General features: G+C 47.3%; 2 protein-coding genes and 2 pseudogenes across 8 annotated transcripts; all 4 read right to left on the reverse strand.

Annotated features, from left to right (window-relative positions):
• Nucleotides 1-1,820: 1,820 nt before the first annotated feature.
• On the reverse strand, nucleotides 1,821-2,320 carry LOC111945189 (feather keratin Cos1-1/Cos1-3/Cos2-1 pseudogene; annotated as a pseudogene).
• Nucleotides 2,321-4,860: 2,540 nt separating this feature from the next.
• Nucleotides 4,861-8,915, reverse strand: OR6F1 (olfactory receptor family 6 subfamily F member 1). 7 transcript variants are annotated; one of them, XM_023947863.2, is made up of 5 exons: nucleotides 8,669-8,768; nucleotides 8,497-8,572; nucleotides 8,149-8,253; nucleotides 6,823-7,232; nucleotides 5,674-6,645 (listed from the first exon to the last, which is right to left on the reverse strand). In XM_023947863.2, the coding sequence occupies exons 1-5, from the start codon at nucleotides 8,707-8,709 to the stop codon at nucleotides 6,288-6,290; spliced, it is 990 nt and encodes a 329-aa protein (XP_023803631.2). In that variant the 5' UTR covers nucleotides 8,710-8,768; the 3' UTR covers nucleotides 5,674-6,287. The 7 variants fall into 7 exon arrangements, with proteins under 7 accessions (XP_086720364.1, XP_086720362.1, XP_023803629.2 ...); XM_086864238.1 differs by lacking the exon at nucleotides 8,149-8,253 and adding an exon at nucleotides 8,894-8,915 and having other exon boundaries at nucleotides 4,861-7,232; nucleotides 8,694-8,783; XM_086864236.1 differs by lacking the exon at nucleotides 8,149-8,253 and adding an exon at nucleotides 8,894-8,915 and having other exon boundaries at nucleotides 4,861-7,232; nucleotides 8,669-8,783.
• A 1,970-nt stretch (nucleotides 8,916-10,885) lies between these two features.
• LOC111945191 (feather keratin Cos1-2) lies at nucleotides 10,886-11,272 on the reverse strand. Its single transcript, XM_023947867.2, has one exon. The coding sequence runs from the start codon at nucleotides 11,270-11,272 to the stop codon at nucleotides 10,967-10,969; it is 306 nt and encodes a 101-aa protein (XP_023803635.1). The 3' UTR covers nucleotides 10,886-10,966.
• A 6,395-nt stretch (nucleotides 11,273-17,667) lies between these two features.
• Nucleotides 17,668-18,222, reverse strand: LOC111945190 (feather keratin Cos1-1/Cos1-3/Cos2-1 pseudogene; annotated as a pseudogene).
• Between the last annotated feature and the right edge of the window lie 11 nt (nucleotides 18,223-18,233).

Below are 18,233 nucleotides of genomic sequence, written 5' to 3' on the forward strand. Positions count from 1 at the left end.
TCTCCGTTGTGGATGGATGGATGGATTCTGTTTATCCAGCCCTGTCTGACTGAGGCCTCTGATGTGCTTTTGATCGAAACAGTGCTTAAGAGCATCAGACTAAGCAAGAGGGATGTTTGTGAACAAAACTTCTCACACAGACAGCTCACAAATACTGCTGAGTGTACCCAGAATGACTTTACACAGAGCTTTTCTGGAGCAGTGCTGGTCCTTACACAGCAGAGCATTTGAGGCCCTGAGCCTGAGCAGAGCTACTCCACCTGTGGTTTGGAGTGACAAGGTATCACTGAGAAGTGAAGGGTCTGTGGGCATTCATTACTGTCCTTGGATTGCCCTGGCCCACGAGGGCTCACGGGGACTCCAGTGTGTGACCCAGTGTGGTTAATCCCAGAACTGACTTGGGAATGATGCCAGACCTACGTGCCTGCCAAAACCTGGGCCCTGCCACGGGCCTTAAGTGTGGTGGTAAGCCAGCAATGAGGAACTGATCCCTGCCGCCCATTCCTTCGTGCTGGCCATGGTCTGAGACTGGGCAGTGCAGTGAAGATGGAGATGAGGCCATGGGCCGGTTCTGAGGCTATTCCACACAACCACACTTCTTTGGGAACATCCTTTGGGAACATTTTCTGTCTGCCCTAGTGTTGGAAACCGAAAAATAGAAAATTCTACATACGCTGAAGGGTTTGATCTGCAGTCTTGGAAAGAGCTTGGATTAATGTAATGATGAAAGTACACAGACATTAGGTAGAGAAATTATAAACTTATGTTCCTATAATTATAAGTAAGAATATGCCTAAAGTAAGAAATTATATTAGGTAAAATAGTTTGAGGTTTAAGTTGTAATAGTGTGACTTACAGAGTAGGTTAGAGATCTAGAAACTGTAGTAGAGGTGTGTATGAGTACGTGACCTGTCAGCTTAGTGGCTAAGAGAGAGACACAGTGCAGCAAAATTAAGCAAAGGTGATGGGTTAATAAGTGAAAACAACCTTTGTGTCAACTGCCTATTGGACCAAAATGTTATATATATTGCTGTGCAAAGAAGAAACTCATTATTTCCTCGAGCTATGGCTGACTTGTTGTTCCTCTAAATCTCATGCCTTGAGACTGATATCATATCTGGCTACTTGAGCAATAAATCACCTCAAAGCAGGGTGGTCGCATCCCTCGTTCTTCATCTCACACCCTAGCACAACACTGACCAGAGCAAGAGGTGCCACATTCCCATGACACTGCAGGTTGGTTTGTCTCCAGGACCTCCCATGGAATTCTAGCTGTTACATGAGGACAGCAGAGGTTTTTGCAGGAGGTGTTGAGGGTATACCTGGGCAGAGACACTGAAGGGAAAGGGCTGATCACCTTGGCATAACTGGGGATGTTTCGCATCCTGCCCCAGGATTGTTCCCAACGTAGGATCCTCTGCAGTGTATCCCAACCTCACATTTTTCTGGATGAAGGATCTCACTACATTGTCACCTTACCCCCTGCCAGGAACAGCACCATTCTACCCCAGCAGCTTGCAAGGACATATGTGGAGGGAAGGACCACCTGGAGACCCAGCCTGAGATGCAAAAATCTTTATTGAGTTTAAAGAGGGAATCAAGGTTGTTACAAGCACAAGCCCTCAGTGCAGGGATCTGGAGGGACAAGCAAGACACTTCACCTCTTGGACATGGTGAAGTCCATGCAGGGCATCCATTTGCCTTGCCTGTAGAATGCAGGCTGGCTTGGAGGAGCCTTGCAGCCCAGGGAAGCAGAAGGACACAATGAAAATAGAGACAAGGAGAAATGTAGGAAAGACATAGGGCATGCTTTCGGAGTGCCTGAGCTGGGCCCTTCCTTCCAGCATTTTCAGGAGGAACTAAAGTTCCTCTGAAAAAAATGACCTGAAGATTCTTCCTTTGTCTAGCACCATGCCTGGAGATCCTGGGAACACTTCCCAAGACCTATATATGCCCAGAACCATTAGCAGGGGAGACCCCTCCTTCCACCATAGCGTCTGGTGATGCAGGAGATGTCAAAGCCCCCAGAGTTGATGGGCACTCCATCAGAGCTGAGGATGTTGCCAACAGCAGCCGAGGTAGATGATCCCACCACGGTGTTCTGTGGGAAGGAGCTGAGGATGGGGCCAGGCAGGGTCACCACCACAGCAGGCGGCTCAATCACAACGGTGGAGTCCTGGCACTGCCTGACACAGCACTCATTGCAGCTGTTGGCCAGCGGGGTGGGACCACAGGGCTGGCAGGGACGGCACTGGGTGTTGCAGGACATGACTTGAGGCCACAGGTGCACCTGGAAAAGAGAGCAGAGAGAAAACAGAGCACAAGGCTGAGTGGGTTATCCCATCACAAAAGAGCCAAGACCATCATGAGTGGGAAGCTGGAGACTGGGCCAGGAGCCCTGCAAAGAGCAGCCTGACTCAGGAAGTTCTCTCCCAGCTCATAAACCAAAAGGCACCACTGTCACCAGCCTCTCTCTATGCCAGCCTCCTCCCCGCTTTCCCCTCTCATGACCAAATGCTCCAATCCCCAGACATGAGGAAGCCAATTTGAGATGTCCACCATGTGGAGATCTCACTTTGGAAGAGAAAGAGAAAGGGCTTCAGACTCACCTGGTTCCCAAGCTGAAGGAAGCAAGAGAAGTGGATGAGGGAGCAGAGACTTGGGCTGCCTTTTATACCTGCCTTTCACTGCCACAGGACCAGGGGCAGTCTTTGCAGAGGTAACAATTTCCCAGCAAGCTCATCTTGAATGCAAACCAGCACACCTAATGATATGGGCTGTGTTTTTATTTCCTGCATTGCTGCCTTTTCATTTCCAGGTTTGTTCCATGCTCGTTCCCCAATGAAGGCTTCTTCTGATCCCTGGGATTAAAGGCCCCAGGATTTCTAAGGCAGGAATGCAGCAGTGCAGGCAGAAGACTCAGTTTATATACTGCATGGGCCCAGACCAGGCAAGTGATATTACAGTCTGTATAACTCTGGTGGGGCTATTTGATTTCCAGCAATCCTCAGCTGGCTGCCCAAGGACTTCTGTGCATGAAGATATGTCCTATCCTTCTCTTTCCCTCCCTATGGTCACTTCTTCCCTCCCCATTTCCATGGATTCTGCAACTGGTTTTGGCCCCAAACTGCCTAACTCTGCTATGAGGAGAAAATTCTAGCTAGTTTTAACTCATTCCCTCTTTGTGCAGCACAGATAATATCATGGGCTTGTCTGGCTCCTTGTCCTTCCTCACAATGCTCCAACCCTGCTGCAGTTGTCCCTAGGTGTCCTCAGCAGAGTTCACAGTGTGTTGTCCCCCTACAATCTTGACTATCTGCAGGAGAGAGAGGTGAGCCCATATAACCCTCATGAAGCACAAGAAGGCCAAGTGTAAGGTCCTGAATTTGGGTTGGGTCATTCCCAAGGATGGACATACACTGGGTAATAACAAACTGAGAGCAGCCAAGCCAAGAAGGACTTGGGTGTACTGGTGAATGAGAGGCTGGACATGACCTGCAATGTTCACATGCAGCCCTGGAATTTTATCCCAGGATTGTATTGCATCAAAAGGAGAGTGACCACGAGGTAGAGAGAAGTGGTTCTCCCCCAATACTCTGCTCTTGTGAGATCCCAGCTGGGGTGCTGTGTCCAGTTCTGGGGCCCACAATGTGAAGGTGCTGAAGCAGGTCCAGAAGAGGCCACGAAGATACTCAGAGGGCTGCAGCCCTTCTGCTATGGAGACAGGGCTGGGAGAGATGAATGTGTTTAGCCTGAAGGTGGTTCTGGGGATGCCTTTAATCACATTCCTGTGCCCAAAGAGGATCCAAGAGAGATGAAGAAGCATGGACAAGGGGGAATGGCTTTCCCACAAAATAGGATAGATTCATACTAGTTACTGAGAAAAAATTCTTCCCTGTGAGGGTGGTGAGGCCCTGGCACAGATTGTCCAGAGAAGCTATGGCTGCTGTATTCCTGGAAGGGGATGCTGTGCTGCTGTGAAGCACATGCTCGTGTGACTTTCACAGTTGCTTCTAGATCCAGGGATTTTGATTATGAAAACAGTCCAAGAAACCTGACTTGGGGCAAATCTATTGGAAGCTACACCATTAAAAATTGAAACCACCCTAGTCAATGTTCTCTGCTTAAAATAGCATTGGAATTCTCAGAGCAAGTAGCCTACTGGCTCTTCTTCCTGTTTCATCTCCATGGGCCTCCACTGATGACCACAGCTGGAGAATGAGGCCTTTGGTAGGAGGCACAATTGCTCTTACGGTTTTGCCACTGTGATCACAGAAGCCCAAAATGGGAAGGGCTCTTCCTTATCCTGCATCAGCAAGTGGAAAACAGTCATCAGCCAGACTCTGGACAAGATTCTTCCTACACTCATCCATTGCCAGAGAGTGGTCTCACTCTTTTTAATGTCTCTCATTCTTTTTGGGGAAATCACCAGTGCTGGAGAGAGCGCCCATGTTCTCAAGTCCATGCCAGTTTCTCTGTCCAACAGCTGGTAACATCTCAGTGATCTCCTTTCCTCCCATGAGCTAAAGGAAGGGTTCTGGGGACCTACTTTCAGGCAACCCAACTACAGCAATTATGGAAATTCAGCTCAAGGATGCTGAGTTTCCAGATGGATCCCACCCTTTGAATTGGAATATGTTGCTCCTGAAGTATCATCCCCTTCACCTTAGAAATCTTAGGGTACTCATTTGTTTTTCTGCTGCTGTTCCAGGATAGCCTGCCTCTCCCAAGTGACAAGGGCCTGCTCTGACAGCCCTGTGTGAGGCTTTGCATGCCCCTGTTTATCTCAGAGGGCTCCGAGCAGTGTCGATGAGGAATTCACAGCAGGTCTCAGTGTCCTGCACTCTGCTGTGTCTTGGATTTCTTGGACATTTCTGGTCCTGCTTTTTGTCACCTTCCAGGACTGTAGAGGGCTTCAGCACTCCAAATATACAATTCTCTCCAAAATGCATCATTTCTAGGCAGAAAAGACAAGCAGTGATGTCTGTCTGAGGATAAATCCAGTCTCAGACTCTTTCTGCTGTCCCAGGCATTTTCCCAAATGCCACTGAAAAAGAGCACAGCTGACAAAGTGTGGGAATCAGCCTGTGCCCTGGGCAATGGTGTTTGGGCTTGTGTCCTAAATGCCAAGTGTCCAGGTTAGGGCAGGAGGATGCAGGAGGTTTGTGAATCTCCTCCTGAAATGCCATTGCTTCTAGAAGGGAAGAGTAGATGTTCAGTTCAGACTCAATCATCAGCCTTGGAGAGTTCTACAAAAACTAATCTAACTTCAAAATTAATCCCACACTCTCCATGAAGGTGTGTCTACCATGTTCATGTCTCCTCATTATGAAGTGGTTACATGGACTATCTTCAGTGTCAGTGTGCAAAAAGAAAAGCTTTGAGAAGGTGATTAATCTGTTCTGAAATGAAAATTGGGAGGGGAAAATCAAGTGCTGTTTGGAAGTGCTAATATCTTCCCAGTGAGTGTAGAGAGAGATTTGCTTCCCAACCTGCCTTCCACAGCTCTGCACTTTGAGTGCTTTGCTCAATTACATTAAAGTTTTTCCACAACAAAGCCCAAAATGGGTGGAACAATGTACTGCTAAAAATGATGTGGGGTTTTAGATGTGGAAATGCCCTGACACATTTAGTATGAAGCACACTATTTTGCATAATTTTAATTAAAAATAAGAGAGTAGATTCAGATACTAAGGAGAGGAAAGAAGAGGAATTATGCAAATTTTGTTTGCAGTCTTATGCTAGGAATAATGGCTATAGGTAGAAATATGAGACATTGCCAAATTTTATCTTGAATCAGAGTATGATTTGATTAAATAGCTACAAGAATGTGGCATAGATACATCACAAAACATCAGACTAAATGGAGAAACACATGTCTACTTCCTAAAACATTGTTTCCTAAAATTGCTGGGATTTCTGTAGGAGATTGAGACAAACCATGACAAAATGAAGCACTTGGCAAACTGGGGTAGAAACCTGTGGGAGTACCACTCCTCCAGCTCTGCTACAGAACCATTTATGGACAGGGTTTGTGACCCTTTCCAAGCACGGCACTTTAAAGGACTGGGAGGCATTCTGAATTCACTGGGAATGAGCAGAGGGTGGTGGAAGCAGCTGAACTGAGGCTCAGCCCAGCCAGAGATGGCTGTAAGGTGATATTAACTCACTGGAATTGGTGGCTTCTCACTGCCCCTACATTTCAGTGGGGATCTTCTGCAGGGCAGAATTCATGGGAGGGCAGGGATGAATCTGTTTGTTCAACTGATGCCCTGTGAAAAGTCACTTCACTTTTTCTGGAAAGCCCGTCCCAGAGCAAGCTTCACCTCTTTGTTTCTGAGTGTGTAAATGAAGGGGTTCAACAAAGGAGTTACCACTGTGTTAAAGGTATTCACAATTTTGTTCAGATCCAGAGAGTTCTGGGCTGATGGCTTGACATACAGGAACATGGTGGAGCCATACCAGATTGTGACAACACTGAGATGGGCAGAGCACGTGGAAAAGGCCTTTTTCCGACCATGGGCTGACTGGATCCGCAGGATGGAAGAGATGATGTACACATAGGAGACCAGAGTGACCACACAGGAGGCCACCACAACAATTATGGAGATGAGGAAGGTTGCCAGCTCCACAGGCCTTGTATCACTACAGGAGAGGGCAAGGCAAGAATCTATATCACAGAGAAAATGATTGATGACATCTGGCCCACAGAAAGTCAGCCTGGATGTCAGAAAGGCCAGCAGGGAAATGGCCAAAAAGCCTCCCAGCCAGGAGCTGAGTGCCAGCCGAACAGAGAGGACACTGTTCATGAGGGAACTGTACCTCAGGGGGTAGCATATGGCCAAGTAGCGGTCATAGGCCATGACAGACAGGAGAAAACACTCAGTGGAGCCTAGAGAGAGAAGAAAGAACAACTGGAGGATGCAGACACTGAAGGAGATGGTCTGGCTGGTCCCCAGCATGACTCCTATAGCTTTGGGAACAACACCAGTAGTGTACCAGATCTCCAGAAAGGAGAGATTACAAAGGAAAAAGTACATTGGGGTATGTAGGTTGCTGCTTCTCCACACAAGGGCTATGACAGATGCATTGCCTATTACTGTTAGGGTGTACATCAGTGCAAATACCACCACAAAGGAGACTCGGAATTGCCGTGTGCCTGGGAAGCCAAGCAGGATGAATTCCTCCACACTTGTTCCATTTACCATGTCCTTCCAAATGCTGAGGTCTGTCTGCAAAGAGAGAAAAGTTTCTGTGAAAGCTTGCATGCTTGTGCTGGTCCTTCAGATGCTACAAGTAGTGAGAAAAATCACCATCCCCAAAAATGCACTTGGAGCACAGCATGGGAAAATGGTATTTAACATATGTAGAAATTTTCACAGAAATCCTTCCCTGATGAAACACTTTTGGACAACTAGATCTAACCCCAAAAATCAGGCATACCCCAACAAATGAACACTTGGGGAACTATTTATCAGATGGTGCTCTTCCTTTTCAGCATAGGGAATATAGTCACTTCTGTGAGATAAAAATCGTGCTTAGGAAACTATGGCCAACAGGCTGAGGCACTCCAGCTATGGGAAAAGCTGTTGCAAGTAGGAAGGGAATAACATAACCTGTAGTCTCTAAAGCAGGCAATACTGAGGTGTGATATCAGCAAATGCAACTGAGGAATACAAATATTGTCATGATAATGTGACACTGCAAGAGATTTCCCCACCTCTTCTATGTCAGTTTTCACAAGGGATTGAGACTGAGCCTCAGACACACAGGGCAGCAGGTTAGTATGACAGTCACTACTAAAGGTTTCCGGTATTTGCTTTCTTCCAAGCCTCAAACAGGAAGTTTTTGCAAATACCTCAATTTCCCTCAGTGATGTCTGCTTCTTAGCATACCCACTAGGGGTAAAATTTACCTCTTTGCAATTTTGCCATCTCAGAGCCAGGGGAAGGATTTCTGCTGACCAAGCTGAAATATCTACAGTGAAGTACTCCTATCTTAGCTCCTCAGCTTACCCCTCCTTCTTTCTTCACAGACAGAGAAAAAGCATGAGGGAGACATGGCTCATTTTATCTTATAAACATGGCTAAAAGCTCTCTAGAAGTGGCAGGTTGTCTCTGAGGTCTAAGGCAGGATTCTAGTAAGTACCTGGATGTTAGACATCTCAACTTGGGCAGAGATATTCAGCCTCAGTGACTGAAGGCAAAATCCTCTGAGTTGAATCCCATTAAAGGTAGCTCTGCTGAACTGTTCCTGCAAACAAGGGAGGATTCTTGAGCACTTCTCTAGAGAGAACATATCTTCAGGTGGTTGTGGAAGACAGATGGACTAAATCACCATCTGAATCATTTATTTTCCTCCTATCTTCCTGCACAGCAATATATACCAAAAATCTCAAGTATTTAAAGGGTAAAGAAATCTCCCTTAAATTAACTGTCCTTAAACATGCAAGGCATTGGAAGTCTGTACTATAGGTCTTGGGCAGGCTTCACTCACCAGATTTGCCAGTTGAAATGATCCAAATGACATTTTTTCATGCACTGTCCTCCCAAGGTAGCCATGGTCCCCTTGGCTAATGGAGAGCATTGGAAAGAGGTAGATTTATTGAGGGGAACTCTGGATTCAGGTGCAGGTGTGTGGATGAGCAGCTCTCCCCTTGCTGACTCACTTCAAGCTGATGGCAACTGCCTGACCTTGTTTCCTCTCCATCCAGTAGGATCTGACAGCTTCCAATCCTGATCTTTTCCCTCTCACAGCCACCACTGTAATTCCACTAAAGAGAGCTTTGTGTGTACACACAAAGTGTAAAATCTCTTCAGCTTAGCTTCATATAGTGAGATCATACACCAGAGAGTCGCCAGCATCATTACCATAAGAACATCCCCACACCCACCTCATTAACACAATGAAGCTCCAGCTGGCCACACCTAGGAGACTATTTTCTGTTTTCCCTCTGGTGTGCTCCAGGGAGTTTGACTTCTGGGAGGTCTAATGAGCTTGTCAGAGATGAATAGTACTCTCTCTTCACACAGGCCAATTAAAGAACAGCAATACAATTCCCTAAGTAGCTTCTAGGCTGGGTGTTTGCCTCCTGCCTGCAGCTGTGGTATGAGAACCTTGTCAGGAACTCAGCTGTCATGGAGATTTCTGAAATATTCATGTTCCAGGAGACTGGAAGTGTCAAGTATTTGATGCTGGATACTCAGGTGGCCCTGAAACCTCCAGGGTGGGAAGTAACTAAAGGATACTGTGGGCATATGAATACTGAGTAATGTAAGGGATTCACCTACCTCATTTCAGAGCCTCTAAATGCAGTTAAGGCCTGTGTCTTCAGTTTTAACTGAAGTGAGTTAACTAAGTGAAGTTTAACTGAAGAACTAAGTAAAGATCTGAGTTCAAAATCAGACAATACATTAGTAGAGAAAAATTTATTTTCCCTGACTCCATAAAAGGGGTCTTCTATTGAGGTACACATCTTTGCTCTATTCATCATCAGCTGAGAGAAATAGGCACCCTCAAGCCTTAGTTCAACTTTTACAAAAAATTATTTCTTACAGGCAATACAGGCCTTATAGACACCTATTTCTCTTCTGTTGATACTCAAGACAAACTAGTCAGCTGGCTTAGACCATACACACACAAAAACACACTCACTTCTTATCCTCTGTCAAGATGTCTTATCCTCTAGACATCTTGAGTTAGATTCACCTCCAGAGAGAGTCTGTCTACACTGTCCAGGACCACCACACAGGTGTTGGACTTGACAGAGACATTTTCTGCAAGTCCTGTGTACCAGGATTCAGTGTGGTTGAGAGAAAACTGACCTATACTTGGTGTGAGGTAGAGATGCAGCTTATGTGAGTAAAGTGCTCAGCTTGAGCCTCTTTGCTGACCATGAAGTCATCTCCCTGCTATCTATCTGTGCTATCCATGGAAATGGATGTGGGGTTTAGCCATGGAATGGAGGTGTTGGAGCCTGTAGGTTCACTTGTGATCACTTAATGAAGCAATCCATGCACACATGACCAGGTATACAGGCCCTGCTGTGAGCTTGTCCTAGTTGGGGACTTCAGAGGCCACCACTGGTCAGCTGCAGGGTTTGTGTCTCCAGGAATGACTCATGCCATTGCCTGTGCACATCTGCTTTGGGGTGGGATAAGTCCCCTGGGTGACCTGATGTCCCATCACTGACTGTGGGAGGACTCTACAGAGTCTGCTAGACCTGGTCCCGAGGATGGGTTGTACTCCCCATCTGCAGGACATGCTCTGAGACCAAGGAATCATATCTGAGCAGAAATGTTGGAAGGCTGAGCCTGATGTCTGTGAAGACGTCAAGGATGTCTTACTCAGCTCCAAGGGATAATACCTGAATGGGCCCCACTTCTGTGTTTCTCACCCTCCCCTTCCTCTGGGAATAACCAATGGTCCACTTGTGTCCCCACCTTTTCCTCCACCACCCATGGCAATGCCTTTTGGTCTCAGCAACTTGAGACAAGGACACCAAAAAAGGATTACATGGAGGCTGAGGGTAAGATGCAGAAAGCTTTATTTTCATTGAAGTGGGAAATTAACTCCCTTATAGAGGAGGTTACTGGTGGTGGCGGTGAGAGACCACATACAACTGCAGAAAGTCTGTGACCACTTTGGCACAGACACTGGAGAGCCACTGGAGAGCCAACGGGGAATCCATCTGCCTGCCCCACAGTGGGCAGAGGTTAGCAGATCCCCCAGAGAGGCGCTGAAAGTCTTACAATCCAGAAGTATGGAAGACAAGAGAGAGGTGGGATAGAGAGTAAGACAGGAAAGCAAACACTGGCCATGGTTTCAGAGAGCCCCACCTGCCCTCCTGGAGAAGGGCAGCATTGGTTGCTCAGCACCTCTGAATTCGATGGCCAGGAGCTGTGTCCTCAGTCCAGCATCAGCTTCTGAGTTCCTGGGGATCCTTGTGAGGGCTGCACCAGTGGATTTAGCAGGGACGACATCTGTTGCCACCATAGCGGTTGGTGATGCAGGAGAGGTCAAAGCCCCCAGAGTTGATGGGCACTCCATCACAGCTGAGGATGTTACCAACAGCAGCTGAGGTGGAGGATCCCACCACAGTGTTCTGTGGGAAGGAGCTGAGGATGGGGCCAGGCAGGGTCACCACCACGGGCGAGGGCTGGATGGCCACAGTGGAGTCCTGGCACTGCCTGACACAGCACTCATTGCAGCTGTTGGCCAGCGGGGTGGGGCCGCAGGGCTGGCAGGGACGGCACTGGGTGTTGCAGGACATGTCTTGAGGCTGCAGATGTACCTGGAGAGAGGGAAGGGAGGAAGCAGAGCACAGGCACAGGTGAGGAGCCATCAGCCATGAGTCCATCATCCCACTGCAAGAATTGTAGTTGTAGCTGCGTAAGCCAGAAGGAAGAAACTGGGCAGTGAGAGAAAGGGGTTTTCAGCCTTGCAGTACTGCTAAGTGTCACCTTATTTCTTCATAAAGAGCTCCCTCAGCCAAATCCTTGACACTGTCTAAGTCAGAACTTAGTTCTTCTCTGACCCCCCAGCAGCAGCAGCAGCACTAAGACCTCTCACAGGCTAGAGGAACCCACCTCACCAGAAAAGGACAGGGGAAAGAGTTCCAAACTCACCTGGGTCCCAAGGAGAAGGTGCCAGGAGAAGTGGATGTGAGAGCATGAAGTTGGGCTGCCTTTTATGGTTGCTCTGAGTTGCCCCAGGCCCAGAGGTGGCTTCTATGAAAGTGGTAATTTCCTAAGGTGCTCATGATGTATGGAAAACATCCCAGCTAATGACATGGGCTGGGTGCTTGTTTTCCGTGTTGCCACCTTTTCATTTCCTGGCTTATGTCATAGACATTTCTTCATAGAAGCTTCTTCTGAGTGCTGAGATTGAGGCGCCTCAGGATTTCCAGGGCAGGAATGTGTCAGTGTCTGCAGAATCTTCTGCTCAAGTGCTGGATGGGTGCAGTGCAGGGAAGTGAGGTTGGCCTGGAGCTCACTGGCCTAAGGCCTTGTTGATTGGAAGGGACCCAGCTGCTCCCAGCACTTCAACCCTTGACTGGTCACCCAAGGATATGCCATGATACCATTGCAAAATTATATACCATGTCTCTTTCCTCCATTCCTCCCAACTTGCTCCAGTGTTTGTGTTCAGAATCTCAGGCATTTGGGCTGCACTGTTTGGTTTCATTTTCTTGCTCCTAAAGCTCTCCTTATGTCCTTCCAATAGCTCCAAGGAGGGAGAATCCTCAAGTCATCTGGACAATGTGAGCCAATGCTTGGTCACCCTCAACAATAAGAAGGTTTTTCCTATGTTTCACACAGAGCTCCCAGTGTTCCAGCCTGTGCTTGTAGCTTGTCACTGGGCACCTCAGAGAAGTGCCTGGCTCTGTTTGCCTTGCACCCTCTGGATTTGGGTTGTATGGCAAGGTTTTGGTTGTGGGGGAGCAAACACCAGATGGCTTTAAGACTGATCCACCACTGGCCAAGGCTGAGCTCATCAGCAATGGTGGAAGCACCTCTGGGATAACATGTTTGGGAAGGGAGAAAACACCTACCATGGAACAGCAGCCAGAAGAGAGGTGAGAGATGTGAGAGAAACAACCCTGCAGACACTCAGTGAAGAGGGGAGGTAGGTGTTCCAGGTGACCCCATAAAAGCTCATGCTGCATCAGGTTCTATCAGGACCTGTGGCCATGTGAGTGACAGGCTGGTGGTAGCACAGGTTTGCAGGAAGGACTTGTGAAGAACTGTAGCCCATGTGAAGAACTCACATTGGAGAAGTTTATGGACAACTGTTGCCCATGGGAGTGACCCCATGCTGGCATAGGGGAAGAGTGTAAGAGTTCCTTCTCCTAAGGATGAAAGAACTGCAGAGACATATGTTGAACTGACCACAACTTCCATTCCCTGTTCCTTTGGAGGGGAGAAAATCAGGACTGAAATTGAGCCAGAGAAGGGAGGGGTGGGGGAGAAGGTGGTTTTAGATTTTATGTTTATTTCTCATTACCCTACTCTGACTGGATTGCAATAAATCAAATTAATTTCCCCAAGCTGAGTTAGTTTTTCCTATGAGGGTAATTGGTGAGTGATCTTTCCTGTCCTTATCTAGAACCAGGAGCTTATTATATTTTCTCTCCTCTTGTCAAGATGAAAAACGAGGGATGGGACCACCATGTTATTTAAGATGATTTATTGCTCAAGTAAGCTTGATAACGTATCAGTCTCAAAGGCGTGAGATTTAGAGAGGAGCAACAAGTCAGCCATAGCTCAAGGTAATCACAGGTTTCTTCTTCACACAGCAATATATAACATTTTGGTCCAATAGACAGCTGACACAAAACTTGTTTCTACTTATTAGCCCATCACCTTTGATTAATTTTGCTGCACTGTGTTTTTCTCTTAGCCAATACACTGACAGGTCACGTACTCATACACACACCTCTATTACAGCTTCTAGATCCCTGCCTACTCTATAAGTCACATTATTGCAGTTCAAACCTCACACTATTTTACCTAATATTTCTTACTTACTCAGGACATATTCTTACTTATAACTATAGGAACATAAGTTTATGATTTTTCTATTTAATGTTTGTATACCTAAATCATTACATTAACCCAAGATCTTTCTAAAGCTGCAGATTGAACCCTTCAGCATCTGTGGAAGTTTCTATTTTTCCGTTTCCTACATCCTCTGTCCAGCTGAGGAGAGGAGTAATGGAACAGCTTTGGTGGGCATCTGGCATCCAGACAGCATCAAAGTACCATACTCTTCTTTCAGGTGTTTATCTATGTTGGTAAAATTCATCTAAGCCTTTTCCTCTCTGCAGTGAAGAGTCCCAGCTCTCTCAGCCTTTCCTTATAGGAGAGATGCTCCTGTAAGAGAGTTCATTCATCCTCCTTTTGTCCCTTCATTGGATTCTCTCCAGCACTTTCATAGCCCTCTTGTACTGGAGAGTTTATAACAGGAACCAGTACTCCAGGAGCACCCGCACCAGTGTTGAATAGAGAAGAACAGTTCTCTTCCTGGACCTTCCGCTGCTGCCCAGAACACTGTTGGCTTTCTTTGAGGCAAGATTGCTGGCTCATTGTCAACTCAGTGCCCAGCAGCAGTACAACCCAGATCTTCTTCTGCAAAAGGGCTTTACAGCTGAGGGATGCTCAACACATACTGATGCACAGGATTGTTTCTTCCCACATGCAGGACTTTGCCCTTCCCCATGCTGAACTGCAGGAGGTTCTTGTCAGGCCACTTTTTCAGCCTATCAAAGTTCCTCTGAAAGGCAGCATCCACAGTATTGTAAGAATGATCAAGTGCTCCTAGGTAAACAGGAACAGCACAAATGTATTTCTTCTTGAGAGAGCAGTGGAATTTTTTTATACAAGATGGTATTAAAGGGTCCTGTCTGCTTGATTTAGTCCTGTGTGCTTTTCAGTCTTGTGGCCCATTGAGCCTGAAACACTGAAAGACTCAAGTGTTACTACGGAAACCCATGATGATTGTCATATTTTCTGTCATGGGACAAAAACCAGGTTTTCTGGGAGTAATTGAAAGTGACTGATGAAGGCTGAGAAGTATCACATACAGCACCCAATAAAAGAAAAATCCCTAAATGCAGTGGTACATCCTGTAATGTGTACTGGTGAGACTGAAATATTCATAGAATCATGAATTCATAGGTTGGTTTAGGTGAGAAGGGACATTTAAAAGGTCATCCAATCCAACCCCTTCAACAATCAGGTGTGTGGAGAGGATAAGGAAGTTGTATAAAAAAAAAAAAAACCAAACACAAAACTTTAAATTTATTTATTTTTAGTGTTCAATTAAAAAACACATTGGAGTGGGGTGAAGCAGCCTGTCCTTGTCTGAGCTGAAAGACCACACACACACTTCCAGATGGGTTATAAGTTTTATTTAAAGAACACATTATGGAAAATTGGTGCAAGAGATGCTAGTCTGAATCTTCTGAAACAGATTTCGAGTAGCTGTGGTCATGGCAAAGATCCGTCTTCATATCTTTCAAAAGACATCAGCATCCAATAATCTTTCATCTGGATTGCTTTGAAGTTTGCAAATCTGTTCAAAAAGAAAACCATTTTCGCAGTAGCACAGGGAGAAGACACAGTGGTATCCATAGGCCATGGAGGAGGAATGTCACAGTACTTCCTCTGGGAAAAAATGTCGATAGAAATGTGCTTAAAAAGGCCATGACTCTTTCCAGAAAGGGAGCACTGTTCAGAGGGATGCCATAGGAGTCAAAACCTTGCAGAGTTTAGATGTGCCAAGAAAAGTGCTGGTTGGTGGTCTCCAGGCTGTGGATGAGTATTCATCACCAGTCCTGAGGAAACATGGGCTTTAGTGAGACAATTCTTGAGGCAAGTGCCTAGAAATATGTTCTTGGTGTAGGATTCTACTGAGAAAATGCAAGAGATCTTGTCTCAGACCTGTGTCTTAGGAGAAAATTCTGCCCCTGAAGTATCTGTTGATTATTGCCCTACTCTGTTCTACAGATGTGCAGGAGGTCCCAGGAGGGCCAGATCTGGGCAGGAGTGCCAGGGCCAGAGCTGGTGCTGAGGGTCAGGGCAAGGCCAGACTCCAGAGGGGCCCATGTACAGGATCCATCCTGTGACTGCCATGGGTGGTGAAGGGGCCTGGCCAGCTCAGGAGAACAAGGGTAGCTCAGGCCAGACTCAGGCGCACTGAGAGGACAGAGCTGGGACAGGCCTGGGCTGTCATAGCACCCCTGGCAGGGACCAAGGCAGAGCTGAGCCCATGGTTGAATTGGATCTAGGTGGTCTTGGTCCTGGTCCTCCCTGTCCTGGGGTTACGTGCTGACTCTGCTCTGACTCCCACAGACTCTGTTTGAAGTAGAAGTGCACTTGCATCTGGGTTGTGACACCTGTGGCCTCAGGAAAGCTGCTCTGTCCTGGGGCAAGACCAGGCGGAACAAACCCTGTTGTGTGTGTTTTGCCACCACTCCCTGTCCCGGGGCTGGCTTCACCTGATGGGTGTTGGGTTCAAAGGGACGGGGGACTCCAGCGTGGGGCCTGCTGTAGCTGATCCCACTGCTACCCTGGGAACACCTCAGGAGCACCGAGGAGCACAGGTGAGCCAGGCCAGAGGCTGTGCTGCAGGGGGACAGGGCTGCATGGGGAAGTTGTCTCTGCTGCCCATGACCCAGCACACTGCCCGCAGCCCCTGGATCAGGTGATGGAGGAGAGGAGCAGTGGAGTAGGGAATGTAGGCCATTCCAAGGCTATTAACCAATTTCCAATTCCTGCCATTCTTTGGCTTGTGAACCTTCTTGCCCTGCACAGCTTCACACAAAGCAAGAGGACTCTTCCCCAAGAACATGTGGAAATGCTGACCTCCTCAGGTCGTGTCTTCCCACATGCCTGCAGTTCTCTTCTATGGAACAGCAGTTTTCAGGAGTCCTGATTGTATAATGTGCTTTAGGTCCAACTGGTATTTCTGAGACGAGACGCAGCCAGGCAAGGACTGACAGCCTTTGGTGGTGGAATAACTAGGAATGTCTCCCTTCATGGATGAAAGGCTGGATATGAATTGTAAATGTGCTCTTGCAGCCCAGAAAGCCAACTGCTTCCTGATTCTGCCCCTCTACACTGAGACCCCATCTCAAATACTGCCTCCAGCTTAGAGTCCTCAGCAGAGTAAGGACATGGACCTTTTGGAGCAAGCCTAGAGGAGGCCACAAAAATTATCTGAGGTCAGGAGCAATTCTCTTATGAGGACAGGCTAAGACAATTGGGCTTGTTCAGTCTGGAGAAGACAAGGCTTTAAGGAGATTTTGTTGCAGTCTTTCAGTATGTAAAGAGGGCTTAAAATAAATTTTTTAGCAGGGTTTGTTGTGATAAGGCAGGGGAAACAGTTTTAAACTAGAATAGGGTAGATTCAGACTAACTATGAAAAAATTTTTTTACAAAGAGGATGGTAATACAGAGGAATATGTTGCCAAGAGAGAGTATAGATCCTTATACATGTTCTAGGTCAGGTTGTGTGGGGCTTTGAACCTGGTCTAGTGGACAGTGTCGTTACTCATTGTATGGAGATTGGACCAGGAGAAATTTAAAAGACCTTTCCAACCCAACATTCTATGAAATTCTCTGACACCTCAGTGTGTGGAAGCACTGCTGGAAAGAAGAATCATTGCAATTTGTCCCACCTCCCAGTGCCTCTAGGAATGATGAAGGGTTTCCCTGTGCTACTCAGCCAATGGCTTTTCTGCTCAACACTCAGTGCACAAATGAAAGACAACTAAAGGACACAGGCAAGGTTGCAGCAAGTTTTTAATGTACACAAAGGTGAAAATTAGGTCATTCTAAGTAGAGGCTCCAAGTATGAAAAGGAGCAGAAACAGCCAAGAATGTCTTCCCTCTCCTGCTCCTATGGCAGAGTTATCACAGGGAATCTTTCGACTTGTCCAGCAACAGGACACAGTCCAGCATGCCCCTGCACAGTGGTTTCTGGGGTCCTCACAGCAGATTTTGAAGGAAGCACAAGAGAACAAAGGCAAGAGTGAGAAAGGGTGAGAGTGAAAGAGAGGAGAGGTAGATATTGGCCAAATTTTCAGAGATCCCAGTTTCAGCTCCCTCAGGGTGATCTCTTCAAGTTTTCCCTGGCCAGGCAAATCAGTGATGATCAGCTACTGTTAAAACAATGACACAAAGGTTTGATCCTCTGTCTAGCTTCATATTCTGAGTTCCTTGGGGTCATTATCTGAGGACATTGAGAGCAGCTTTAGCAGGGACAACATCTGCTGCCATAGCAGTTGGTGATGCAGGAGATGTCAAAGCCCCCGGAGCTGATGGGCACTCCGCCACAGCTGAGGATGTTGCCAACGGCAGCTGAGGTGGAGGATCCCACGGCGGTGTTCTGTGGGAAGGAGCTGAGGATGGGGCCGGGCAGGGTCACCAGCACGGGCGAGGGTTCGATGATGACGGTGGAGTCCTGGCACTGCCTGACACAGCACTCATTGCAGTTGTTGGCCAGCGGGGTGGGGCCACAGGGCTGTCAGGGCTGGCACTTCTCTATGCAGGACATGTCTTGGGGCATGAGGAGTACCTGGAGAGAGGGCAGGGAGAAAGCAAAATATAAGGATGCATGAGGAGCAGCCTGTAACCACATCAGGAGTCAAATAACATGCAGAGCCAGGAGGTGGATGCTCTGTAGAGATGTATGAGGGCTTGCTGGCCTCATCCTGCCAGAGCCTAAAA

This window comes from Cyanistes caeruleus, chromosome 27 (genome assembly GCF_971803275.1).
Source record: "Cyanistes caeruleus chromosome 27, bCyaCae1.hap1.1, whole genome shotgun sequence".
In the NCBI taxonomy this organism is placed as follows: Eukaryota; Metazoa; Chordata; class Aves; order Passeriformes; family Paridae; genus Cyanistes; species Cyanistes caeruleus.